The 26,284-nt window shown below is 67.1% G+C and overlaps 2 protein-coding genes and 1 long non-coding RNA gene across 7 annotated transcripts in view; 1 reads left to right on the plus strand and 2 right to left on the minus strand.

Annotated features, from left to right (window-relative positions):
• Nucleotides 1-1,459: 1,459 nt before the first annotated feature.
• Nucleotides 1,460-15,740, minus strand: CSRP1 (cysteine and glycine rich protein 1). 4 transcript variants are annotated; one of them, XM_016150595.2, is made up of 6 exons: nt 15,655-15,740; nt 10,251-10,369; nt 5,652-5,820; nt 4,908-5,037; nt 2,921-3,014; nt 1,460-2,529 (listed from the first exon to the last, which is right to left on the minus strand). In XM_016150595.2, exons 2-6 carry the CDS (start codon nt 10,360-10,362, stop codon nt 2,453-2,455), a joined length of 582 nt encoding a protein of 193 aa, XP_016006081.2. In that variant the 5' UTR covers nt 10,363-10,369; nt 15,655-15,740; the 3' UTR covers nt 1,460-2,452. The 4 variants fall into 4 exon arrangements, with proteins under 4 accessions (XP_016006081.2, XP_016006082.2, XP_016006080.2 ...); XM_016150596.2 differs by having other exon boundaries at nt 15,642-15,735; XM_016150594.2 differs by lacking the exon at nt 15,655-15,740 and adding an exon at nt 15,042-15,386.
• Nucleotides 15,741-22,830: 7,090 nt separating this feature from the next.
• NAV1 (neuron navigator 1) overlaps nt 22,831-26,284 on the plus strand; it is a 144,293-nt gene continuing 140,839 nt past the window's right edge. For both annotated transcript variants that reach the window (XM_036235507.1, XM_036235508.1), the window contains exon 1: nt 22,831-23,910. The gene's annotated coding sequence lies outside the window, so the exon portion shown is untranslated. The remainder of the gene's footprint in view (nt 23,911-26,284) is intronic.
• On the minus strand, nt 23,903-25,334 carry LOC118613379. The gene is made up of 2 exons (XR_004955448.1): nt 24,392-25,334; nt 23,903-24,181 (listed from the first exon to the last, which is right to left on the minus strand). It is a non-coding gene; the product is annotated as an uncharacterized LOC118613379 (long non-coding RNA).

Raw genomic sequence — 26,284 nt, forward strand, 5'->3', positions numbered from 1 at the left:
TCCATCCTCGGCCCTCAGGTGACCCAAACGGGGTGCTAGGGCTCTGAGTGGGGGCGCTTCCTGACTCTGGGGCACAGAACCCCCCCAAGAACTCCCCGGGTGCCCAGCAGACGGCAGAGAACCGGGAGAGGACGTGCGGTGGGACGCTGGACCCCCGGGGCCCAGCCTCCGAGGGACAGGCTGTCTGTCGCCCGGGACTCCAGGTGAGCGCCGCCCAGGTGCAGGGCAGAGGGCGCTGCCTCCCGCCCGACCCCACAGCGCCACCTGGTGTCTCCTGGCAGAGCGGGCACCGGGCATCCCCGCAAGGCGCCCGCTCCCAGGGGCGCCTCTGCGCTGCCCCCCACCTCCGCCCGCTCACTGACCTCTGCCTCTGAGGAGGTGTGTCCAGCCCCCTCCACCACGGGGTTGCTCCGGAAGTCAGCTCAGCAGGACAGGCCGGGCTGGCCTCGTGCTGGGGTGCAGAGGCTGCCTGAGCAGCCAGCAGAGGGCAGCCTGTCCCCAGTTTTGGGCCCCCAAACGCCCAGCCTGGCCCTTCCTGTGGGTGTCTCCCAGAGCAGGAAGTGGAGCCACCGTCCTCCCCTCCTCCCCACGCACAAACCCTTCCCGAAGACCTCGAGGGTGGCCGCTCGCCCCTCGGCCCTGCCGGTGTCCCTCGCCTGGGCGGCACTGTCTCCTGAAGTGCCACTGCGGGTGGACCTGGTCCTTGGGGCGTGGAGCCTGCGAGGCTTGCTGCCGTCAGAGCAGCTGCGTGTTCGGGATTATTCTGCACACTCACAGCGGGGGCAGAGCAGGCCCCCAACCTGTCGGTGCCCAGGTCGAGGGGCACAGCCACCCTGGTGGACCACTGCTCGGCCGTGGGGCTGCCAGATCACCTGTCTGTCCCCCTAAACCCACAGGCTGAACCCCTAACCCCAAGGTGGTGGCGTGGGGAAGTCGTCAGGTCACGAAGGCAGAGCCCTTAGAAATGGGATTCGTGTCCTTGAGTGTGACCTCTGGGAGCTCCCTGGCCCTTCCTGCCACAGGAGGCCACGGCCAGGCCAGCAGGAAGCAGGCCCCGCCCGGCCACCGTGTCGGCCGGCACCCCGATCTTGGCCTCCCAGGCTCCAACACCGAGAAGCAGGCTTGTCTGTTGCTTACAGTGTTACGGAGGCCAGAACGTGGTGGTGGGGGGGGCTTCTGACGTGGCCGGGCTCATCTCCCCTGCCAGGGCCTTCCAAACCGGGGATGCTCTGAGCAGTCCGGGGGCCTCGCTGAGCCCCTCAAATTGCGAAGTCCAGAGTGCCACGCTCGGTCGTGGGGTGGCGGCCCGGCCGTGGGAACGGGGCGGCCAGGGCCCTCCAGGCGGCGGGGGCGAAAGCGGGAGCAGACCACTCTGAGGCCCGCTGCCGTCATTCTCCAATCAGGCCCCCTCGGCCCCGGCGAGGGGCGGCGGCCGCGACACAGGACTAGACACCAGAGCTCTGCTCTAACCGCTTTTATTGACCAGGTGAGGGGCGGCTTGCAAACAGCCCGAGCGACAGCCCGGCAGGTGACAGTCGGAGCAGCCGGGCCCCGCCCCCCACTCCTGCTGCTGCTGACCGGGCCGGGAGGGGAGGGGCGACGTGGCCAGAGAGGTCCCTGGGCGGCGTGGGTGGGAGCGGAGGGGTGTCCAGGGAGACCAACGCGGTGTCCCCCTCCGTCTCTGAGCGTCGGGCGGGCGTGGCAGGGCGGGGACAGAACTGGCCAGGGCCGTGGGCGACTCCGGGTCAGGGGCGGAGCGGGCCGCCCTCGATTTGGGGCCCTGGCAATCAGGAGTGAGTGCTGGGGTGTTTCCTCACGGCCCCGTCACAGGGGACTCGGTGCTGGGGACGTCGGACCGCGCCCCGGCCTTGGGGTTCTCAGACCTGGCTGTTCTCCCACCCCGAGGGGAGGACGCTGTCCCCCACGGCCTCCGAGGCCGGGGCCCACAGAAGCAGCGGCCGCGACAGTCCACGACCCTGTCCACGTGCCTGTCCCCCCGAGTGACTCCCAAGCTGGGACTCCCTGGGCCTGTTCTGGGGACACCAAGAAGCCACGTTCTTTCCTACAGAGGAGACTCTGGCGTCCAGGACACCAGGGCCTCCCCGGCCCACCTCGGCCCCACTGCTCTCCCTGCTGGGCTGGGAGACGTGGGCTCAGGGTCTTGGCTGGCTGATGGGGGACACTCAGCCTTGGAGGCTAAGAGCAGAGGCTTCTGGGGCGGGGGGTGGGGGGAGGGCCGTCCCACCAAGGCTCCGCTGGTGACGGTGGCACACCCGAGGCAGGGGAGCCCCGAGAGGGGCGGGTCTCTGGTAGACCCCCAAACCGCAGGGGCCGGGCACCAAGTTCCAGCCCCCAGTGACTTGTGGCAGGGCTAAGCGAGGCGTCCCGGGGTCACCGAGGCTGCGGGGAGGGAGTGGCGAGCGGGTGCACAGGGCGGGCGTGGGGCGCCGCGTCACTCGGAGTGGACCAGGGCCCCCGCTCCCTGCCCGAAGCCGAAGCCCTTGGGCCCGAAGTTTTTCGCGTAGCATCCTGTGGAGAGAGGGGGTGGTCAGGGCGCCCCTCCGTCCACCCCCCCAGGACACACGCCACCCAGCGCCCGGCCAGGCCTCTGAGGTCGGGTCCCTGGGGCCCCCACCTCTGCAGCCCCGACAGTGAGGGCCCCGCCCCCGCCCCCGCGCTGAGATGACAGGACGGGCAGTGTCCGCTGTGACGCCCGGCCCAGGCGGGGTCAGGCGCCCGATCCGGCCAAGTCGTGTCCTCCCTCCGGACTCGTCCCCGCTAAAATGCACGTCACAACAGCACTCCGGACGCGACCCCAAGGCCGGGCCCGGTTGGCAGAGCGAGGGCAGCGCCGCCTGGCCCCGCCCCCTGCCACCCCCGCCCCCGGCCCCGGCCCTGGATCAGAGGCAAAGCCACCCACCTTTGCAGTAAATCTCGCCATCCTTGTCGGCCAGGGTGGTCGACTCGAGGCCTTTGCCACACTTGGCACATCGGAAGCAGGACTTATGCCAGGACTGGGCGGGAAGGGAGCAGTCAGTGCCACCAGCAGCGGCAAGGGTGACCCCGCCCCCAGCCCCAGCCCCAGCCCGACGGAAGGACAGCCGCGCGAGGCTCAGGACGCTCCCGCAGTCTGCCCAGCTGCTGCCGCTGGGGGCACACGGCCTGGGCGGTGGGGGGAGCAGCCCGGGGCCACACGGCACCTCACAACATCTTCAAGCGGCCGGACGGCCAGTGGCTGCACCACGAAGGGCGGGCCCGGGGCGGGGCGTCCCACGGGGATCCGTGTGCGGGCTCGGGCTCGTGCTGGCCCTGCCCTGACCGGTGGCACGGTCACCACGTCCCACCCCACACGGCGGCTGTGAGGATGCCGCCTGACCGCAGGGCAGCCGTCCGTCACTGGGACCTTCCAAGCCAGCCCGGCCTCCGACGCTGGTGACCTGGGCGCCCCGTGTGGCCGAAGGCCATGCCGCCTCGGAGCGGGCAGGCAGGCGGCGCTTCGCTTGCTGGGCAGCTGTGGGGATCGAGTGACTTTAGCAGCGTAACGTGTCGGCACGGGCTGGCCCAGGGGGCCCTGAGCCGGGGCATCTGGTGGAAGGTGCCCGGGTCTGTGAGTGCACAGAACTCGGCAGGGAAAGGCTGGGTGCAGCTTCTCCAGGGGCCACAGGAGGCCGCACAGGCCTGGCAGGGAGAAGGCAGCCCAGGGACGGCGAGGCTCCTCGGAGGCCGCAGCAGCGTCCCCGAGTGGGCTCCCGGCTGACGGGCAGACAGCTCTGCAGGGGCGGGCGACGTCCAGGCAGCACAGAACAAGGCCTTTTAAGGGCAAGAGCCTCTCTGAGCACAGCCCCCTGTCTGCGCCGCAGGCCGAGAGGAAGCTCGGCCTCCTGGGACCTCCTGGCTGCCAGGCCAGGCACGTGGCCCCTTGCAGAGCCCAGCAGACCTCGGCCCTCCCCGCGCCTGGCCCCCCGGAGGCCACCCGGCCTCCTTCAGCCCATGCTGGGGGGGGCTGCTCCACAGACTCTCCCGCAGGCCCTGCCCTCCGTCTAAACCAGCGCCTCCCGGCCCAGCACCCCCAAGCACCCCCATTCCCGAACAGCTCTCTTCCAGCCAAGGCCGAGCATAGGGCCTTCTGCCAAGCTTTTCTCCTTGAACGTGAAGTCTCTTCTCCCGACTCACGGACAGTACAGCCGGAGCCCTGACATGGAGCCCAGCTCCGTGACGAGGTACCGATTCTCAGCGATTCCTAGAATTTTCTCATCTCATACTGAGACGCAGCAGGAAAAACACCGACTTAACTGTGGCTCTTGATCCTGACCTCGGCACAGACCCCAGGGCCACGACCCTGACGTCACAGGAAGGGCTCGCCCAGCAGTTAAAAGTTTGCAGACGCCCCCCACAAGGGGCCTGAGCCTTGGAAATCCCCATCCTCGGGGCGTGCCTGGGGTCCTGGGGTCCACAGCCTCTGACACAGGGTGTGTGCTGGGATCACAAAGCCTCTTAAAAACTCAGTGAAGGCTGAGGATCTTCCCAGAGACATTCCCATGAAACTGCACTTCCGGGGCCCGTGGGCCCTCCGACCCCGTCCTCACGCCCTTCCAGACCCGCGGTGCCCGGCCAGACACGACGGCTCTTTGCGAGCCCCTAGCAACCCTCGTGGGCCTCGAATGGTCAGGCCCAGCCTGCGGGGGCGGCCAGGCTCCGGGGTGACGTGCTCCGAAGGGACTGGGAGGCACAGGGACAAGGGGTCACCCCTTTGTGGTGGCTTTGAAATGAAGGTAGGGAGGGACGGCACAGGGCTCAGACCCTCTGAGCAGAGCTGGGGCCAGACGTGCTCAGTTCTGGAACCCCCGTCTCGAGAAGGTGTGTCACCCCCCCCCCCCGCCTCCCCGTGACGCCGGCTGCCGCCTTACCTTCCCAGCGCCAATCACCTTCTCGGCAGCATAGACCGCCTGGCTGCACCGGGGGCAGTGCTCGGAGCCCCCCATCTTCTGGGCAAACTTGGAGGCGTTGGGGTTGGTGGTGGGCTTGTGGCCAGGGGTCCTGCACGGGGAGGGGGTGGACATGCGGGGAGGTGAGCCGGGAAACATGGCGGGCAGGACCCTGCCTTCCCCGCACGGCGCCGTGGGGCACCCCGCCTCCTTCCCCGCCGGGCCCCGGCCCATCTGCTAGGGGTCGCCCACCCTGGCCCCCCATTCCAGCAGCCGGTCTGTCACCGGTCCCCAGAAGGAATCCGTTAATAAATCACTTCTCGTGGGCCACGACCTTGGCTGACACGTGGTAACGCGGCCACCATTTCTGTCCACTTTTCCTGGGCCAAGGGGCCGGCCAGGCTGACTGCCAACAGCCGCTGTTTACAGCGGGTCAGAGGTCACTGGGTGCTGGGGACTCAGGGGAAGAACTTCCCGTAGCAGGGGTGACGGAGGCCAGAGGCCGGTCTGGCTCGGACCTCGCTGGCTGGGAACTGCCCACACGTCACGGGCCCTGGGCGAGTTTTCTCACCCGTGAAAATGGACCAGACCAGGTCACTCTGGCTGTCTGCTCCCCGCGGGACCCCAGCACCCCGGGCCAGCCTGGCCCTTACTGGTGTGCTCCACGTGGCCCCAGCCCCCGCCACGGCGTCCCCAGCCCCCCGCCGCGGCCCGCGGGGCACTCACGCCTCGGGCCTGATGCCCAGCGCCTCGCCCTTGTCCGTGCTCAGGGTCCCTGCGCCCTGCCCGTAGCCGTAGCCCTTCGGCCCGTATTTCTTGCCGTAGCAGGAGCGGCAGTAGATCTCCTCGCCGTGCACGGCCACCGTGGTGCTGTCCAGGTTCTTCTTGCAGACCACTGTGGGGGGCGCGAGCACGGTGAGCGGGCGCCGGGCGCTGGCCGCTGCGCCCCGCGGCCCTGAGCTCCTGTCGCAACGCAGACCCTGACCTTCCGGGAGCGGCCCGGAAAGGCAGGGCGGGGGGCAGGGAGGGTCTGCACACCCGTCGCTAGGAAAGCCGGTCCCTGCTCAGACCCCCGCGCCCTCGAGCCTCCCAGGCTGCACTGCACCCCACGGAGGACGCCCCGGCCTGCGCTGACCCCGAGCCACAGGACGCCTGGTGAGGCCTTCGCTCTGCCCTTGACCAAGAGACCCCAAGTCCCAGCAGAGGGGAGCGGGGAGAGGACATGGGAGAAGGGCAGGGTTTCCGGCCTCCAGGAACAGGGTCCGGGGGCGACGACCTCGCCCGGGGGGGCGGGGAGGGGCCCAGCGAGGCGGGCTGTGCATCGAGCCGCCCGCCGAGCCCGTCCCAGCAGCTCTGGGGGTCCCCGCCTCGGCCCTCGCTCTGCCCCCAGGCCCGGCGCTCAGACCCCGGGCAGCGCCCCGGCTCCCAGCCGAGGGACCAGGGGGCCAGGGGCGCACCTGGCTGCCGTCCGGAGGCGCCTCACTCTGGATGCCCTGAGTGAGACGGCTCGGAGCCTGGGTCGCCCACTGACAGAGGCCCAGAGTCGGCTCCTGCTCTCCCCTTTCCGGCCACATGGCCCAGGCAAGTTACTGTCCACTGCACGACCAAACCGCACTGAGGCTGGACAGGGAAAACCCCCCCACCAAGGGGGTGGTGGGAACCGAGGCTCACGTGTGGCCGCTCGGCACACGGCAGGCGCCGGGTACGGGCTGACCGCTCCCTCCCCGAGTCTGTAAAGTTAGAGCCAGTGGAACATGGGCACAGGGGACACTGGCCAGGCCCCCAGGGGCTCGGCTCCACCTTCGGGTCCTGTCCTGTAATCTGAATTCACTTCTACGTATCCCCAAATATCGGGATTCAGTGTGGCCCCTGCACTGCGCCCTCAAACCTGTCCTTCCGAGGGTGGAGACCTGGGGAGAGGCCAGCTGCCCTCCCCCCTGTATCCCCTCCCTCCCAAGACGCTCTGGGCTCAACCGCCCCCTCACTCTGACTCCCGGGTTGGAGGCTTCAGTCTAAATAAGGCCCCTCCTGGGCTGCCCTGAGTCCCCGCCCCATTCCAGCACTCTGGGCAGCCCAAATACGGAAGCCCCCAGCTCCCGGCCTGGCCGCGGGGCGGGGGGGGAGGAAACTGGCCAAAGCCTCCGCGTTCCCGCCCCGGCTGGGCTTTCCAGGGCACCCGGGAGCCGCCCGGAGTTGCTTCCTGGAGATGTAGCTGGACCTGGAAGTACCAAGAGCAGGGAGGCAGAGCAGCTGGGGGCCGTGGTCACCTCTGCCCGGTCTCCAGCCCCAGCTCAGCGTGGCCCACAGCTCCCTGTCCGGGTGGCTCCCCGCCAAGCCCACTGGGCCCGGACCCCGGGGACGTCAGGCCCCTGTGGGCCTCCGCTGTGCCTTGCTCTCCCAGAGCCCCGTCCCGCCCACGGCGGCCCACCCCCTACCCCGGCCCTCCACCCCTCCCCCTCCCTCCAGGCGATGTGGCCTGGGCACCTGTGGGCTCCACCACAGACTCAAGCAAGTAGAGTTCTGAGCGAACGTCTACCCATTAATGAGCAAAAAAAAAGAGTTACGGGTTTGTTATCTGGGCAAATTATTCAGCATCGGGTGTACGTCCAGAGGCCACCCGGCCGGGTGAAGCCTCGCGATGCTGTCTGGGAAGGCGCAAAACAGGCAGCCCCAGGGGAGGGTCGGCCCCCTCCCCACCGCGGTCAGCGTGATCCTCTCTGCTTCCGGAAGAAAAGCAAGGCCCACAAAGCAGTTCAGGCTCACAGAACTGGCCAGAGGCAGGGCTGGGCCGGAGCCCGGCACGACTTGGCCGTGTCTGCCGCCCAGGTCCCTTCCGGGCGGGCCCAGCGTGTGGGAGGTGCAGACTGTCGGCAGCGCTCACCCCGCGGGTGGCGAGACGCTGGTGTCCGAGGGCACGTGGGCTTCTAAGAGCAGCTCAGTCCCATCGGCCACCCCCGCGGGCTAGGGCCAGACCCGGCCTGTCCTGTGGGGGCCGGTCACAGCTCAGAGCCAGGCGCTAGCCTCAGCCTGGGCCGGGCCCCCAACCGAGACGCTGAGCTCCCCTGTGCGCACACGGGAACCAGCCGACCCCACGGAGACCACGGGAGTGCAGGCCCTCTCCGTCCCTGCTCCCAGGTCGAGGGCCGAGCCCCAGGCCACTCTCCCTGGCCTCGTCCTGGGCATCGCCTTGTCTTCCTGCCTGTCCCAGGCCAGAAAGGGAACGTGGGCACTGAGCTGGGTTGATCCAGAGCCGAAATGCCCAGAAGAGCTTCTGGGGACACACTCAGGCCCGGCCGGCAAGGGATTGTGGTCCCGAACGCCAGCCCGGCCCAAGCCTGAGGCCTCTCTCCCCGAGGGAAAAGTCCCTAACTCTGTGGGTCACTCTGGATTCTCGAACCCAAGCTGGACGCTTTCCACGGAACCAGAGAGGCGGCAGCCCTTCCGTCCACCACGTCCTTGTCAACAGCCGACCCAGTGCTCGGAGCTGCTCTGGGCTCCGGGAGCAAGCAGGTCGTGGAGCTGGCCCGGACTGTGGGGACCACCTGAGCTCTGAAGCCCCACTGCTGAGCTGGGGACCCCAGAGGCCCACAGCCGTTCCCAGTGGCTGTTAGTGTCGGCCGCCCGTCCCAGCCCTGCCCCGGCCTGACTTTCTGCAGCTGCTTCTAGTCCCCGGCACCCCTCGCAGCCTGGCCCAGCCTGCTCCCTCCTCCCTCTGCCACCCCCAGTCCCTGACTCCCCTCAACTGCCTGCAGGACAGCAAGCCCGGGCGGCTCAGCCACAGCTGGCCCCCGGTCAGTGATTAGGCAACGGCTGAGGGCAGAGAGGCTGCCTGACCCTCTTCCCCGCCGATGCCAGCGCCTGCCCCCACCCCCGCCTCTGTCTCTGAAAAAATAAACAGCTCAGAATTCCTCAGCTCAGTGAACAGCCGCTGCTGTCTGCGGCTCCCCCGGGGGCTGGGGGCCGGCGAGGCTCCAGCAAGCTCGGTTTGACCCCACGCATCAGTACAGCCCGCGGACGGTCACTCCTGCCCTGGGCGGCTTCCACAGGTGGGGATCTGGTGAACAGGGGGCCCAGCGGGACCCTACTCTGTGTGCATCACAAGTCACCTGGCGCGAAGCAGCCGCAGAGTCCCCCAGCTCCGCTTCACGTGATGCAGGACGGACGGCCGCACCGTGGCTGCCTCAGCCACGTGTGTGCGTGTCCGCGCGTGCACGCACACATGCGTGTGCACGTGTGCTCGCACATGTGTGCATGCATATGCATGTGTGCACGTGTGCATGTGTGTGCTTGCACGTGTGTGTATACGTGTGTGCTCGCACATGTGTGTGCATGTGTGTGCGTGTGCTTGCACGCGTGTGTCGGGAGTGTCTTTCATGTACTGAGCACACAGTTGTTGTGAGCACTCCATTTCCCAAGCTCCTTGCACCGTGATTTTCCCACGACGGCCTTGCGAAGTGAGCCGCACCCCCCACCCCACCCCCGTGACACAGAGAAGCCCCAACCGGAGAGGAGCGGGCGGACCCGTCCCCCAGCGCGCACGGAACGACGCTGCGCCGCACGCACCCGGCCCGACCGGCCTGCTCAGAAGCGGGGGTCGGCGAGGACGCCCCAGCACCCGCTCTGCTGCCCCCAAGGAGGACGTGGGAGTGCAGCTGCCTCTTCTCAGCGGACCCCCCCCCCCGATCCCAGGCCGCTCAGGGGTCTGGGGGTGCTTCCCCAATGCCACCACTTCCTGGAGGCCCGGGAAACACCCCCGGCCCAGGCTCTGGCCGTCTCCGGCTGCCGGCCGTCTGTCGCCCGGTTTCCTGCTCCTCCAGGCTCTGGGGTTTTGGGGGCGGATGCCACAGAGCTTTGGTCCCTGTCCCCTTCTCCCACCCGTGGGAGCTGGAAGGGACGTGAGAGAAGTGAGGGCTGGCCCCGAGGGGGGCGGGAAGGGGCAGCTGCTCTTCCCCCAAAGCTGCCTTTTTACTCAGGGGTGATTGGGGTCCACAGGCTGGTGCAACCTTGGGCTAAAAGCATCTCCCTCCTAAGCGACACTGTGGCAGAGGGGGAAAGATGAGAATGCTCGCAGTGGAAAATTTCCCCAGCCTGGCCCTCGGCCCCCAGGCCGCCACCCCCACCCGCTCTGGCCGGCTGGTCCCCTTGGAAGAGGCCTCTGCAGGAACAAAGACGCCCTTAAGTGCTTCCCGCCCCAGCTGCAGCTTCAGCCAAATGTCAAGCTGTTTACATCCCACGGGGCCAGTTCCCCAGGGTGCTGACAGGCCCCCCCCGCCCGCCCCCTCCCGCCCCCGTCCCCAGGGACCCACGGGGCCTGGCCGGACTCACTGCACAGGAAGCAGGACTTGTGGAAGCTGCTGCCTTCGCACTGGACCTCCTCGGCGAAGTACACGGTCTTCTGGCATACCCCGCATCTCTTGCCTCCTCCCCAGTTCGGCATTCTGAAACTGGACACGGAAACGGGAATTCATTTACAGGGCCACGTGGGCGCCGGCGGACCGGCCAGGTGACCGCAGGCCAGGCCCGAGGAGCAGAGGCGCCCCGCGGGCCGAGCGGCAGCAAATCAGCCTCGACGCTTGCGAAACCAGGGCTCAGAGGACGCGGGCCCCGGGCGAGGGCCACGGCCGGCGGCCGGCCTGCTGTCAGGGACAAGCACGCGGGGGCTTCCTCGTGGACAATGGGGGGCCGGGCCTCCCCGCGGCTGAGACTTGGGTCCCCCGAGGGGTCCGTCCTGGGCAGAGGGGCTGCTGGGACCTTCCCGGCTGTGGACACACTCACTGCCCTCGACCCAAGGCCTTGTCCCTTCACTGGGCTCCTGAAGGGTCACCCCGGCCACGTGGCCGGGCTCGAGGGAATGGCCACCTGGTTCTTGCTAACCACCCCGGTGCTCAGCCACGTCGTGTGGCCTGGACCTAACCTAATCGGTCAAGGTTACTGGCTCAGGATAGTCCGGCCACACATTTCAGGCCAGCGAGGCAGAAGAAGGGAGCCCTGGGGGCACTGGAGGGAAGAATGTCCCGCCCTTCCGAGAGAAGCTTCTGGAAGCAAGCCTCTCCCCCGACGAGGAGGAGTAGCGGGGGCTCTGGGGTGTTGTCTCGAGGGGGAACAAGCAGTCCCAGGATGAAGCAGGACAGACAGACCCGAGAGACAAAAGAACCCCACTGTGCGGGGACATTATCCAGCCACCGCAGTCGGCCAAACTCTCCCGGGACTTTCCAGCCAAGTCCCCGCAGCGCTTTCGCCAGTGAGTGACTTCGCGGGCGCGGAGGCTAAATGCCCCTCCCCGTCCCAGCAAGGCCGCTGTGGAGCTCCCCCACTCAGGCCCCCTCGGGGGCTCCCTGGTGCCTGAGACGCCCCCACCTTGAGCCCCCCACGGCACCGCCCGGTCTCCCCAGCCCTGTCACAGTCACCGCACCTCCCATGCGTCGGGGCTGTGGTCGGCCACCCCGTCCACCCCCACGGAGCCCAGTGCAGGGCCTGGCCGGGGAGGAGCCCGATGCCTGTTCCCGGACACCAGAGCCCTCTCCCCGCGGAGGGACCTGCAGCTCCGCACAGACGTCCCCTTGTGCGCGATGGCCCCGTGTCAGGCCCACGTCCAGTGGGGCTCCACGGTACGGGGACACGGGTGGGGATTGGGCCCCAGGGATCCGCCGAGGAGGAAAGCCGCCCGGGATGCCTCCAGGCCGGGCCATGAGGGACCCCTTTGGGGAACCGAAGTCTCAGCCACAGGGAGGACTGCACCCCCTTCCCTGGGGGGAAGGGCCCTCTATTCACTGCACCCCCCGCCCCGTCCATCAGGGGGCTGGACTGCCCTAAAAGGAAGTCGGCCTCTCGGCTTCTGGGGCACAGGGGCCCTGCAGCAGACGGGGCGCAGACCTCCCCCAGGTCAGAGTTCAGGGCACAGCTCAGCGTCAGGGAAGTGGGGTGGCGTTGCACCTTCCTGGCCAAAGGGGAGTCACTCCGCTCTGAGCCCGTCTGCTGCCTCCGGGCTGGACACTGGCTCTCACGCCTCCAAGCCGAGGGTGTAGGGGCGTGCTGGACGTGACAGCTTGGGGCCCGCAGACCCCACGCGCCCCTCCCTCTGCTCACCATGAGCAGGTCCCCCTCGGGGCCGAGGACGGGGCACAGATCTGGGTGCACCCCAAACCGCTTGAGGGCTGGGCCGAGATGGGGGTTCCGTGTGGTCACGTCTCAAGTTGAGAAACCATCTCGGAGATGGAGGACTGTCAAATGCCCGAAGAACTTCCTTCATCGAACCAGCAATGCGACAAAGCATCATGTCCTCATCTCTCCAGTGGAAAAACCCAACCCTCCCCGTCCAAATCTTTCCTTCCCTAGGGCCACAGAGTGACTTCTGGGCACAGCTCACGTCCCCACCTGCTTGGACTGGCAGAGACCTGCCGGGTGTTTATCAAGCCAGAAATGCGCTTTCGGTCACCTGAGCTCTGCGGTGTCGGGCCAGGTACCTGGCAGAGTTGTCACCCTTCCCTGCACGCCCCGACATCAGGGGGCGGCCGAGGAGGGGAGGAGGGGCCCCGCCAGTCAAGGGTCAGGGCCCGTGTCTTGGGGTGACACCGAGAAGCCCAGGAAACAGACTGTCCCTGGAAGTAATGGTCACCGGCAGGGGACAGGCGGCCAGGGTGGCGACGTGGGCTCGGCCTCCGCCTCCCGCATCCTGCCGGGATGTCTTTGGAACCCCGCAGACGACTCACCTCTCTAAGAGGTGAGCGAGCGTCGCTCCAGGCCCGGGGCCCCCCAGCACTGACGGTCACTTAACCCCTCTCCCTACTCTGACTTTTCTCTCTCAGGCCATGCCCAGTGGCCCCTGTGGGGCCGGGAGCTGACGAGGGCGCTCCCTCTGACAGCAGAGTGGTCCCCGCTCGCTGCCCACAAAGCCGAGGTTGACTCGGGCAGAAACTGGGGGTGCGGTTCAAGCATTCCGGGACCACTACAGGAAACCGCGCATCGTGACGCGTCTCCCAGGGCACTCGGCAGGTCGCGTCTCCGCTCCCGTCTGGAATGATGTCAGCTTAGTGCTGTCAATGGCTGAGCCCGCGGAAAAGGCCTGAGGTCTCTTTGGTCGAGTCGTAAAAACAAAGGGCGCTCAGACCTCAGGAGGACAGGCTGCTTGCAGCTGACGCCCCGGAGCCCGCCCCGCGCGGTGGGGACAGGCCTGGCGCCCGCTGGCCGGGCGGGGGCTCCGGCGGCTGCCTTCCGTTTCTTCCTTCTTCGTCGCCTTTGCCGCTGCCTGCAGGCTCCCGGGCGCACCGGGGAAGCCGCAGTCTGGAAGGGCTGGCTGCCGTGTGTTCACACACTTCACCATACATGGGAATCACTCAGCACTGACGTCAGCAAATTCCTGAGGAGCTGCGTCACCATAGCGACTCCTGGCACCCGGAAACCCAGGCGGAGGGCTCCTGTCGGTACCCAGGACCCCTGCCGTGCCCACCACCCCACCCCCCACGGCACCAGACCTGGGGACTGCGCACCCTTGGGGATCTGGGACCCACCTTCCGGGCCCCCTGTCCCCCTCCCTGGGCATGCAGCAGAGCGAGAGCCTAGGTCCTGAGTTCTAACCCCAACTCTGTCCACATCACACTGGTGAAGCCACATTGTCCTTAAATGGTTTACAAGCTGCTGCAAAGCATCCCGCAGAGCCGGCGTGTGCACCAGTGGCGGCCACGTCTCTGGCGAGCTGCTCTAGGAAATGCAGAGAAGCAAAGAAAGTAGTAACCCAGGGCCGGGGTGGGTTTGGAAGGAGTCTGCCTGCTTGACCGGCCGCTCCGCCGCCCACCAGCTGCTGCCATGGGTCGGAGCTCAGCGCGCGGACTGGCCAGCGCAACGCGTGAGGCTCTGGGCCGTCCCTGGGGCCGGCAGGTGCAGGCACCTGCTCACTCTGATCCTCGGGACACACCCGCTCGAGCATTGATCCTTCGTTCAGTTTACCGCATGATGCTGTGTGCAGTAAGCCCGCCCAGCACGACCGAGAACGTGAGCAGCTGGCCAGAAACCCTCCTGGCCAGATCGCCAGTAAATAAACACAGTGCCCACCCACCGCCTTCACCTGGCGCGCACGGCGCTCGCGCCAAACGCCGGCTGGGCCCCGTCTACGAGAGTTCAGTAGGGCAACCCAGCTGAGCGCCACCTACTCGTGGGCCAACCCAGTGTCAACACCAGGCTCCCAGGCTGCGACTCCGGTAGGAAGCCTGGCTCCGGAGCAGATGTTTGCAATTAAAAAAGAAAACACCCAGCCAGGAAGGAAGGGGCAGGACAGACGACAGACCAGACGACAGACGGGGCAAGAGCACTGGGCGGCTGGGGGGCCAGCCCTCCGGCTTGTCTCCTGCACCCTCCCCACACCCCCCACCTGGCTCTGCTCCTCCCCCCACCCTCTGGCCCACACCACACTCCTGCAGATAAACTTCCTTCCTGTCTGACTTCCATGATGGGACAGCCGGCCCGAGGGCTGAGGACAGAGCCTGGACAGGGAGTCGGGGGGCCGCACAAGTCCCCGACCCCCACCTCGGACAAACCCCCAAGCTGTGCTCTGAGAGGGCAGAAGCAGCCGGCGCCTCCTTGGCTTCTGGAAGGGGCGGCAGGGAGAAGACGGAGGTGGAGCCCCACTGTGTGCCGGGGCTGTGCAGCCCATTCCCAAAGCACGATCCCCAAAGGCAACCGAAGAGCAAGAAGTCACTGCTCCAAGGTCACCGCGTATTGAGTGGCAAATCCAGCATCAAGGCTCAGCCTGTCGGCCTCCCCAGGCGTCTCTCGCCAAGACTGCAGGCTGCCTCTTCTGGACACGCTTTCTACCTGGGCCCAGTGGACGTCTTCAGCGCCCCTGTGCCAGGACCCCAACCCGCAGGCTCTGGGCAGGGGAGGGCCTGCCCACTCCGTCACCCCCACAGAGCACCGTGGCTGGTGCCCAGGCCAGGAGCAAAGGGCCTGGGTCCATGGCAAACGCTCGGGGACCAGCACCTTGCAGAACTCACTCCTGGGGAGCAGACCAAACGCCCGCCCAGCTGGTGCCTGTTGGGTAACTGGCCACTTGCCCTAACTGTGCTCAGTACCAGCCGCTTCCTGCTCACCAGCCTTCAAGGCCTGAGGCCACAAAGCACCTACTGCGGGTTCTCTGGGGCTTGTGCTGGTCTCCGCCTGGCGCCAGGACGTGGGTGGCGAAGTGAAAGGGCGCAGCTTCCATCCAGTGCTTTCGAGAGGGGGGAGGCTCCCTCGCACTCGGGGCAGGCACCCCTGGCCGGCACGAGGCCAGATGTCCTCCCGCCCCAGCCCCACCCGGGGCAGGAGGGCGAGGGAGGGGCTGGCGCGGATGCCCTCATCCCCCGCCGTACCATGAGCGTCAGGGGCGCGCAGAATCGCCCATTGTGCTGCTGCGGGACCCGCAGGAGGAGGGGGAGCGGGGCGCCCGGGGTCAGGGCACGGGGGGTGGGGGGCTGGCGGAGAGGGACCCCACACCTTCCGGAAAGAGAAGCGCTGCGGAGCTGGCCACAGCCACCTCTCTCCACTCCGCGCCCGCGACGGCGCCCCGGGCCACGCGCCACTTTCCTTTCCAGCTGTCGGCAGCTGCCCCGGCCCCGCGGGCGGGAAGGACCCGGAGGCACTGGGTGCCGGGCCGCAGGGGGCGCACTCACGGGGCGCACTCACCGGGCGCGGGCGCCGGCAGGGGGCGCGCACGCCGCCGATGCGCTCACCGGGCGCACTCACCTGGCGCACTCACCTGCTGCGGGATCGCGCGGCGCGGTGGGAAGCGCTCGGAGCGGCGGCCCGGAGCCCGCGCGCGCCGTTTTGTTCCGCTTGGGACAGGGGGCGGGGAAGGGGCGGGGGCGGGGAAGGGGCGGGGCGGCCCGGCCACGCCCACCCGCGGGCTCTGCACACTGCACCACACAGGCTGACGTCACGGCGCCGAGCTGCCGCGCTGCCCGCACGCGGGCGGGGCAACGGCACCAGCCAGGCACGGGCCGGTTCCGTGGACCCACTGTGCGCTCGGAACCTCTTAGAGTTTTCCTATCAGCCAGATGGTAAGATGGACATGTGATCTGAGACCCCTGACAGACCTGTGCCCCCAGAGAATGGGTGGGAGCGGGGGCTCTCACATCGGCTTGTCCTGGTGGCTCCAGACCCAGACGGACCCGTGGGCTCTGATCCTGATGATCCTAACCCTTCCAATTACTAGCTGAGCGCTAGGCCGAGTCGCTTAGCCTCTCTGGGCTTCAGGTCTGCATCTGTGAAAGGGAGTGACCCACAGGGATGCTGTGGGGGTGACATGGGACCCCCGTAGGACAGCGGGCCTTCGCGGTGGCCCGCCGTTCGCTCGATGCTCAGGAACTCGCTCCTCCAACAGCGCCAGCCCCCTCAGCTGCCCCACCTTCCCTGCTACCCAGGGAGAATGCCCCACCCCACCCTCAAATCAGCTGTTTTGAAACCTGGGGCCTCAGCTGGGGCTCCTGCTGCACCTCCAAGCTTCGGTACATGGACATACATCTCCCACACTGGACAGGGGTCAGGGCTCAGGCCCCCAAAAGCTTCCTTTAAAACCCTCAGTTGCTGAATTAGCTCTCGTCCAGGAATAAAGCCAAGCACTTTACAACCCTGAAAGTGACGTGTTTATCTAGGTGTGTCTTGCTCTCTGCCTTCAGAAACTCCTTTGGCCAGGTCCTTCCCATAAACAGGGTCCCCCCAAGATTAGGGAGGGCATCTCAAAGCACCCAACCAGGGCGTCTTCCAAGACTTAGGAAGAGAAACCTGGTCATTTCTGCACTGAGCCAGCGACAGACAAACAGGCTGGTGAATTAACCCCCAAACCGCAACCCGCCAGACTCTGTGGGCTTGCCGCCCAAAGACGCTCTCACGAGACCATCCTCCCTCCCTCCCTCCCTCCGGCTCTCGGCTCTTGCTCAGGATTCAGGATCCGGTCTTCCCCAGATTTTGCAGAAGAGCAAACGCTTGCACTTCCTTCTTTGGTCTGAGTTGGTCCTCAGGTGGAATTCCCCAATAAGGACAAGGCCACCTGTGCTGTGAAGCGTCCTAGGGAAAGTCCAAAAAAGGAGAGTGACCTACAGTCACCCTTGCGTTTCTCCCAGAGGATCTCAAAGCGCCTTGTCAACAGAGAGGCTGTGGAATGCGTCATCCAAGCTGGAATGCTTTTGATGGTGAATGGGATGGTGTCCGGACCGGCAGACCTCACAGGTACTGCAGGCTCTGACACGGTGACTATCGCGATAAAGCGAGTCACCCGAAGTTTCTGGTTCCCCGGTGCCTGTAACAGTTATGTTTACACGCTACCATAGTTGTCTATCAAGTGTTCAACAGCACTTAATCTAAAATGAACAGTGTGCGTACTTTAACTTTAAAAAATGCTTTATTGCTGAAAAATGACCATCGTCGGAGCCTTCGGCAAGTTGTAATGTTCTTGCTGGTGGAGCATCTTACATTCAGTTTGTAAAAATCCCAGTGTCTGCGAAGTGCCGTAAAGAAGGTGTGTCAATCTTCGTAATTCCACTAAGGCCACCGGCCTGCCCCGGGCAAACCTGGACGTATGATCGCCCGCGCGTCCGCCCGGAGGCTGTGCTCACGTCTCGGGAGCTGTCTGGACAGAGCTGGTGATAAAGGAGCCAGGCGGGTCCTTTGTTGTCTGTTTTCCCAAAACTCCCTCCTTTTGGTCACGCCGTCTTCTGCATGCTGCCGAGCCCCCAGGCTTGGGCTCGGACTGCCCGCTGGCATGTGAAGAAGACTCGGGGTCAGGGGGGCCTTTGAGGTGGCCGAAGGTGCGCTGGGGTCACCCGCTGCACAGACAGGGCTGAGTCCGATGTCAAAATCACAGAAACGCCATCGGTCGCTGGGGCGGCACTCAGGGCGAAAGCCCCTCAGGGCAGAGACGCTGCTTCTGGCTGTTCTCGGTTACATAACTGTGCCGGACTGGCCCAGCCAGCCAGCAGCCCCTCCTCTGCGGGGACGGTGCAGCCAGAGCCGCTCCGTGGCTCAGGACCAGCGTGGGGCGCACGGCAACCCCGAGGCTCTGTCCAGCTCTGGGTCTGGCTCTGAGCCGTGAGGCCGTGACAGGCCGGGTCAGAGGGGACCCTGGGCCCTCGGTGTCGGAATCCACAGTCCCAGGGATGGTTCCCAGGACCTCTGGGGGCTCGCAGGTGACGTGAGCCTGCTGGCCAGGGGCACACACTCAGGCCAGGAAGTCTGGGTGTCCATGTCGGGAGGATAAATTGCTGGGAGGCAGGAAAAGGGGACACCAGCTGCAAAGGGACAGAGGGGGTGCTCCAGGGGACCCCGAAGGGTGACCCAGGAACTCCCGCACAGTCGTCGAGGACTGTGACACTGGCTGGACACGCTGTTAGGCGACGGCTCCCTCTTCCCCTCCCCTGGGCCTGGGTGGGACGGGCCATTTGTGCTCCTGCTCGCTGTGCAGCCGCCATGCTGCGGCCTCTGAGAACAGGCCCGGCCGGCGGGACGGCTCCGAGTGTGGGGAGGGACACGGGGCAGCTGGGAGTGGAAGGGGACCTGCGCGCCCCACCGGCGCGGGGAGACGGCCCATGGGTGGCCGGAGGCTCTGCGGAGGCTCCTCTGACGGCCAGTTCCGGTCCGCGCCGCTGCTCTCCTGTCCACCTTTGCTGCTCCCACCTTCCCTGTGGTCACCTGGCCGGACAGCGGAAGTTTAAAGCAGCAAAGTACCTTGGACATGACCGAGCCCTTGGCGGCCTCTGTCCCAACAGGCTTGGTCGACTTTCGGAGTCAGCAACCCGCAGACGAGCACAGGGGACCGAGCCCGCTTGCTGGGAAGGTGTCGGGCAGGGAGGGCAGGGACGGAGCTTAGCCTTTGTGGCCCACACTGCGCCTCCCGCCAGGCACTCAGCTGGCGTTTAAGAAGGAATTCCGCTCACAGCTTGCAGTGAAAACCAGGAGCAGGGCTGCCGCCTGCTGGCGACGTTGGGAATGGCGCCTCCGTGGCGGAGGCCGCTGCCTGTGCAGCCCCGTGAAGAAGCCCAGCCTACACATCCTTCATCCCGCAGGACCACCTGACGCTTCCAGTCTTTTCTCTCACTGGAGATGTCCCAGGTGTCCAGCAGAGAAGCCAGCTGTCCTAGGACACCGGTGGGTCAGAGGCCTCTGAAGTTAGTGCAAACTCCGTTTTGTAACTCAGCCCACCCCCTCCCCTGCCACACACACACACACACACACACACACACACACACACCCCGGCAGGTGTTCTGGCCCCTGTCGTCCAGACAGAGCCACGAGCACCCGGCCTGAGGGGCTGCCGGAGACAGGACACGAATTGTCAGCGAGAGCGAGAGGGAGGCTGGTTTCTCTTTCTCTCTTTCCCCCGTTTTCCGGGCTCGGTGGTTGAGCTTGGCTGGTGCAGGGCTGCTCACGGCTTCCCAGTTTTAGGCTCAAGGGGCTTGATGGGCAGCCGGGAGCCCTCCCCGCCACCGAGGCTGAGCACATGCGGCTGGCCCGTCTCTCTCCTCCCGGAACCCCGTTGGGGTTTATTCTCATCCTTCTCCGTCTCATGGAAGGAGCGCCCCACCAGGGGCTTCCGAGCTAGGGCGCTGCTTCCCACGCAGCCCAGACGGGTTGCAAGGTTTTTCCGAGGCTGCACCCTCCAGGGCTGGCTCCCCATCCCCGCCCCGCCCCCTCCCCCAGGGCCGCAGGGAGAAAGGCGCCAGCAGGGGTCAGCAGTGCCCTGCGTCTGGCTGCGGCCGCCGCCGCATGCGCCCCGCCAGGGCCCCTTCCCGGGGCTGAGGCCTCGGCGCCGCCGCTCTGAGCATCGCGGGATCCGCCGGCTGGGCCGGTCCCCGAACGTGGCGTGGCCGGGGGTGGGGAAAGCCAGCAACGCGCGGCGCGCGACGCGGCCAATGGCGCGGCCGCGTCACCATCCGGAACTCCGCCGCGAGGTTTGATGTGCGTGGGCACATGCGGCGCGCTGCGCAGGTCTCGGGTCAGGGGCCGCGTGGCTCGGATTTGCCCTGAGGAGATGTTCTCAGAGACCCGGCGTTTCTGGGGCGCTGTCCCCCCGCTCCCCGTGGACCGGCCAACTGCGCAGCCCCGCACGCAGCCTCCCACACCGCGCCTGCCCACGCCCCTGGCGGCCGGGGTGGACGCGGTGGATTCAGCCAGGGCAGCATCAGCGGCCGGAGCCACACAGCGGACTCTGCTCCCGATCCTCACCCACCGCCCTGCGTGCCCCGGCCCCAGCCCCCCAGGCCACGCTGCTCGGTCCCACAGCACCCCTTCTCCCAGGGGAGCCAGCGGGTGCCATTAAAGACTTCCGCCCTCTCCTGGCTCTTCAGCCCCCGCCCCCCCCAGGTGGCCAGAGGACCAGTGAGGCCCGAGGGAAGCAGCAGAAGAGGGCCCCAGTCTGCAGCCAGGGCTCCCTGAGCCCCCCAAGTGGCGCTGTGACCCCGCGGGGCAGACGCCACGCCTTCCCACCTGCCCTGGGAGAGAAGAACTCGGGCAAAGCCGGGCATGGCCGCCGCCCAGGAGCAGGGGCGCGGCAGCTGGCCAGACGGCAGGTGCGAGGCCCGCGGTCCCGGGGCTGCCCGGTGCATCTGCTCGGCGGGGAGAAGCTGCCTCGGCGGGCCGGCTGTCACCCACGCGCCCCAGACCTGCGGGGCGTGCGCGAGGGGACACGGAGCAGCATCGCGTCCCGTGTCCTGGAAGCCCCGCGGTGGGGCCCTGGCCAGCCGCACTGGCCGCCCCCCGCTCCTCCATCCTGCTACCCGGCCGGTGGCTGCAGCCAGCTCCTCTCCGGTCTGGGCCGGCTGGCCAGCTCAGGCCTCTGCAGGGTGGAACACGGAATCCGGGCTCCCAGCGGCTGTCGGCAGGCTGGGGTGGACGGGGTGGACGGGGCGGACGGGGCGGACGGGCTTGAACAGATGGCTCCTCATGGATGCAAATGGCTTCTCGCCACTTCAGTGCCTCAAACCACAGACGGATTAGAGGGAAGGGCCCCCCGCCCCGTGTGCGCTGGGCCCTGGTCCAGTGCTTCACCTGCATCTGCTCATCGAGCCCCCCCCCCCCCGCAACAGGCAGGCATGCATCACGGGCGGCTTCTGTTTAATGGGGAGAGGCCAGCGTTTGGTCACGCGCTCAGGATGCAGTGGGGCTGGGCTGCGGCCGTGACTCCGAAGCCTGTCCTGCGTCCCCGGGTGCCTGGCCTGGGCCCCGGTCCCTCGTGGCCCCCTTGCCTACACCTATAAAATGGAGGTGAAAGTGGCCCCTGCCTCATGGGGGCGCTGCCAGGATTCTGCGGGCTGACAGACGTCCCCGCCAGCCCCACCCCTCCCCTCTCGGCCCCTTAGAGAACACCTCTCTTCGAAGCCATCTCTGGAAAAACGCTGTGATGGCTTTCAGCTCCTCTCACTTCTTGGTGCCCGACAGAGAGGGCAGAAGGGACACACCTCCCTGACAAGGCGGGGACTCGCTTGCTCGCGCTCGTGAGCTCTCCTTCCTGCGCCCGCGGGCTCCTTTCCCAGGTCCTCGTGAGCTCGGGCCGTCGACGCAGAGGGGGCCCCGAGACCACGCCTGGAGCCTGAGGGGCCACGTACGGAACAACGCCATCCTGGCACGAAGCCCCTTGCTGGCTAACAAATGGAGCTGCGAAGGGTAAGGTGAGCAGTGGACGGCAGAGGTCCGTCACTCAGACACGGTTTTCGCGCACCGAGCCCATTCGCGGACTGCCGGGGGCCGCGTGGGGAGGGGGCACGGGGGCGGGAGCGGCGCCTCGCTTGATGACATCGCTTCGCTCACAGTTTCGGGGCGCCGTGTAAACCGCTTTCTCCTGCGTCGCCTCACTGAGCCTTCCCGGAGCCTTGCTGGCGGTTAGTGTCTTCTGCTGTCCCCTGGGCATCGACACCCTCTTTTACTGATGAGCAAACTGAGGTGACGCACTCCAGCAAGCAGCCGCCCCAAAGCACGGCTCTGGTGTTTTTCCACTGTGCCCGGGGCGGGGGGGGGGGGTGCTCCCTGGACTCTGCCTGCCAGGCATTAATAACGTTCAGTAAACGCTCAAGAAGATAAAGCAACATGCCGGTCTTCACGGTCCCTCCCGGGCCACACGGAAGGAGCTCTGACGGCAGGGCCCCCAAGGAAGCCAGCTGGGCCTGAAAATGTCACTGACTCCACTTCGACTTCAGTCCTCTGGCTACCAGTCTCTCGTCCCCGCTGGAGACTGTCTCTAAGCTGTGGGTGGAGGAGGGGGCCAGAGGGGCTGACGAGTGTTGGGTGTCTCGGGGCCACCTTCTGGGTGACCCGGTCCCCCCGCCCCCCGCTTGAGCCCAAATCTCACTGTTCCCACCCCTCCCCAACCGCCTAGCTGCCCAGCACGCGCCCCCCCCCCCCACCCCGCCCGCGGCCAGGCCCTCGCCTTTCCCTCTTATTGATTTTCACATTTAAGGAAAATCCATTTGCTTGATTCAGAGCAACTGAGTCATCGCTGTGTTGGGAGGAAAACCACTCAGAGCCGGCACTCGGCGGAGGCCCCTTGGGGGTCGGGCGGGGTCCCCGGCTCCCCTCTGCTGCTCCCGCCCACCCCGCCCCCTTTCTTTCTGAGCCTTGCACCCCACCCACGCCCTGCCCCCCACCGGTTCTCCCTGCACGTCACTGTTGGAGGTTTGCGGTGGGGACACTGGAGCAGGGTCAAGGGGACCTGCGTGACCGGCCAGCCCTTCATGAAAGGGACAGGCACACAGGTCGTGGGATGGATGACCTGTACCCCTTACGGGGCACCGCTGGGGCCTTCTTCCTGTTCTGGGCAGCCCCCAAGGCAGGGCCCTGAGCGCCCGCGCACCAGTGTGGGCGGGCGCCTGTGTCCAGTCCCGATCAGCAGGGCACTTCCTCGATGTCGCTGTGCGTTCACTGTCTCGCGTCCCCTGGGTCCACAGCCACTGTAACCCGGGCTGGGGGGCTCATCCTGGCTCAGCCCCCACTGGCTGAGGGTTCAGAGGATCCCGGGGAGCGGGCATCTTTTGTCCGTCAACCGTGACCTCTGACCCCAGGGCCCCGGAAGTAAACCAGCCCTGCATTGGGCAGCTGGGAAGTCTGATCCCAATGGCTGGGTGCCCCTCTCCCACAGGGCGCAGGCCACCCGATGGCCTCGCGCCTCCCGCAGAGCCTGGAGGCCCCCAGGCCCGGCGGCAGGGTGGGGTGCCTGCACCCGGGAGAGGCCGCTCCGGCTCACAGGTCCCCCCGCCCTTCCTTCATCTCCCAGGGTCTGGTCATTTCCTCTCCCCCTCCGCCCACTCCCACGGCCCTTTAAGGAGCCGGGGGCGAGGCGGAGTCCGGAAGTGGGGGGAAGTCACGCACTTTGCTGAGCACCTACTGCAGCCCGCGCGCTGGGCCCCCCTCCGCGCGGAGCATCCGGGCCGGCGAGGGGCGCGGGGCGCGGGGCGCAGGCGGGGCGGAGCCGGACGCGCGAGGGGGCCGGCGGGTCCCCTCTCCCAAAGAGCTGCGAAGCCGCGCGGCGCGAGGACGCGTGCGGGGCGGAGGCGGCGGGCCCCGGGCGCAGGAAAGGCTTAATTGTGCGAAGGCTTCCGCCCTGCCAGCTCGGGCCCCAGCCGGCCACCGAGCGGCCGCCTCCCCGCGGCGGGGGGCGGGGCGGGAAGGAGCGGGCGGAAGGGGCCGCGGGCCGCTGTTCGGTGCCCGAGCCGGGACGCGCCCGGCCTCCGCCCTCGGCGAGTTCAGCTGGCACCGCGGGAGGCGGGCGGGGCGGTCCGGCAGCCGGGCCGCGGCGCGCGCCGGGGGCAGCGGGTCACCAGGCTCCGCCCCGGCCCCGGCCCCGGGGACGCACTTTGTTCAGGACGCGCCTCGCTCCGCATTGTGGGCCGGGGCCGGCGGCCCGAGTGCGAGCGCGCGGAGTCCCGAGGAACTTCGCGGGTGAGGAGGGGGCGCGGGTCGGCGCCACCCGGGGATGCGCGACCGTGCGCGGCGGCGGCGTGGACCCTGGGACCTGAGCGCACACGCACCGGTGAGTGGCCCGCGCGGGGTCGTCGCGGGGCCGGGGCCACTGGGCGGGGCTCGGTCGGCAGGTCCCGGGGGTCGGGACCAGCTCCGGAGAGGTGTGCGCTCCGTGCTTGGGAGGGGCGCTGGAGTCACACGAGGGGAGTGGTGTGTCCCGACATCCCGAAGGGGCTGTGCGTCCCATCCAGGGGCTGAGTCACCAGGGCACCCAACTCCAACCTTCTGAGCCTCAGTTTCCCTTCCCGGGGAATCTCTGCCACTTACAGCGCATGGAGACCCTGTAATGAGAGACCCCCGGCGCCCCGTTACCTCAAGCCCTACGCTCGTCTTCTCCAGCCCAGCGGAGCGAGCCGAACCTTGGGGCAGGTGGCCTCGGGCGCGGGGATGCTCGGAGGGGCGCCCTGCGCGTCTCCCCCAGCTGTGCTCTTTGGCGCATGCCCAGGGAACGCGTTCGGGGGTCCCAGGACGGGTGGTGGAGGAGAGCTCACCTGAGACCCTCACCTCCCCTTGTCCTCAGAGCCGACAGAGACTGGTCACAGGATTAAGCATGGGCCAGGTCTGCAGAGGGCAGAAAGGGGAGGGCGCGAGTGGGGGGGGGTGATGTCCACCCAACGGAGTGGGTGTCTGGGCCCCGGAGCCGAACACAGGAAAATCCGCCGGTGAGTCAGTGGGACTTTGTTAGGAAGGCGCAGGGCGCAGCTGGCCGGGGGAAGCGCGGCCCCCCGTGATCGCCTGCTGTTTATCTGGCTTCCTGTTTCAGCCATTGGGAGACCATTGGCTCGTTCAAATCCCGGTCTGAGACGCCCGCAGCCTCCCTCGCTCTGCACGGGCGGAGCAGTTAGTCGCCTGGGTTTTCCTCTGTGGTGTCCTGTTCCCCACACCGGGTGTCCCCGGCCTTACGAGGGGGCATCGACTTACACAAAGAGCCCTCCCAGGGAGGCGGAGCTGTCACTCCAGAGACTGGAGATTCGTGTGACTCCAGCCTGCTTATGAATTTTTTATCCTGCTTTGAGTTTTGGTTGGTGTGTCTTTGGGATTAAGCTGGAAGGGCCGGGGTGTTGTGGCTGCGGATTCCGTCCCTAAGGTGAGCTGGTGGTGCGGCAGGCTCCCAGGGGGAGTTCGCCCTCGCCAGCCTGGGTGCCAGCGCCTGCTGATCCCCCGCAGAACGACCCCTCCCCTCCCGGCCTTTGCTTTCACTTCCGTGAAGTGGAGCCGGGGAAGGTCGCCTCTGCTAGAAGCGCAGGGAAGGGCCTTCTGAAGTTTCTCCCACCTCCGGGGCCATGTGCTGACTGTCCGAGTCAGGAGGGGGCAGCCCCCCGCCAGCTCCCAGTCCGCCTCCTCCTTGGTGCTTCAGGCCTCTCGGGGCGTTTGTCCCTCACCTCCCTGAAAGTGCCTTCCAGCCAGAGACTCTGTGACTGCCACGATGCCAGGCCCACGGTGGGCGCTTCATAAGTGTTTGCTGAGTTTATAAAACTGGACAAAATCTCAGCACCGCTCGGGGGCCTCCCATCCCGGGCAGGTGGCCGGTTATTCATTCTCTGGGAGCCGCGCGATTTGCCTCCACCCAGCTGCTTTTCTCCCTCAAAACTGGTCTACGGTGGGGCTGAACTGCCCGCAGGTGGGCAAGCTTAAACATCCGGGCCTTTTCTGGGCTCTTCCTGGGGAGCCCAGGGAAACGAAAACCAGGAAGCGGTTTGCCTTCCTCGGCCGCTCCTGAGACCGCGTGAGCCTCGGGCGCCAGCTTGGCTTCGGCCCAGGAGAAGCCTGACCCAGCGGAGAAAAAATCTCTCGTCCACCTTTTAGTATCTGTTTCCCTTTTCATCCTTCGTTTTCCATCAATGTCATTTCCCTCTTTTTTAAGGCTCTTTTGAACCGCTAAAGGGTTTGGCCTTTGAAAGAACTAGAATGTCCAAGTCAAAAGGGCCTCTTCCCCTCCCGCCCCGGGCTCTGCCCTCCTCCCATCCCGGCTGGGCTCAGCCACACGGCTGGCCCCGCAGACGCCGGCCTGGAAGGCCGGCCCCGGCTCCCCGGACAGGCTCGTGCCCGCCGCGCAGAGCTCCTCGGGCTCAGCGTCGCCCTCTCCCCGGAGCCTCTGCACACGGATCCCAGCCGATGCCAGTGACGATGCCGTTGGCAGGAGAGGACAGAGTGAGGGTAGGGAGGGCTGTGCCCGCGACAGCTGACTCCAGCCCCGGGGCCTGGGAACACGGAGAACCAGGAGATGTGGCAAACGCCGCGTCTTTCTGGCTCCTCGTCACAGAACATAATTAAAAACACTTTTAGTTCCATCTCCAGCCGAACCGAAAAAACCCCGCCGACTTTTCAAGGGAGAAGCGCCCCACTCGGTAAACGTGCTGCGTCCGCTTCGTCCCCCGCCCCCA

This window comes from Rousettus aegyptiacus, unplaced genomic scaffold (genome assembly GCF_014176215.1).
Source record: "Rousettus aegyptiacus isolate mRouAeg1 unplaced genomic scaffold, mRouAeg1.p scaffold_m13_p_18, whole genome shotgun sequence".
NCBI classification, from domain to species: domain Eukaryota; kingdom Metazoa; phylum Chordata; class Mammalia; order Chiroptera; family Pteropodidae; genus Rousettus; species Rousettus aegyptiacus.

Coding starts and splice junctions, on each gene's coding strand:
- CSRP1 (XM_016150594.2), bottom strand. CDS start 15,271: ATGGTACGGCGGGGGATGAGGGCATCCGCGCCAGCCCCTCCCTCGCCC. Junction 10,370..15,041: donor CAAGCCCCAGAGAACCCGCA/GTAGGTGCTTTG, acceptor TTCCGTGTCCAG/TTTCAGAATGCCGAACTGGG. Junction 3,015..4,907: donor AGGTGATTGGCGCTGGGAAG/GTAAGGCGGCAG, acceptor CTTCCCGCCCAG/TCCTGGCATAAGTCCTGCTT.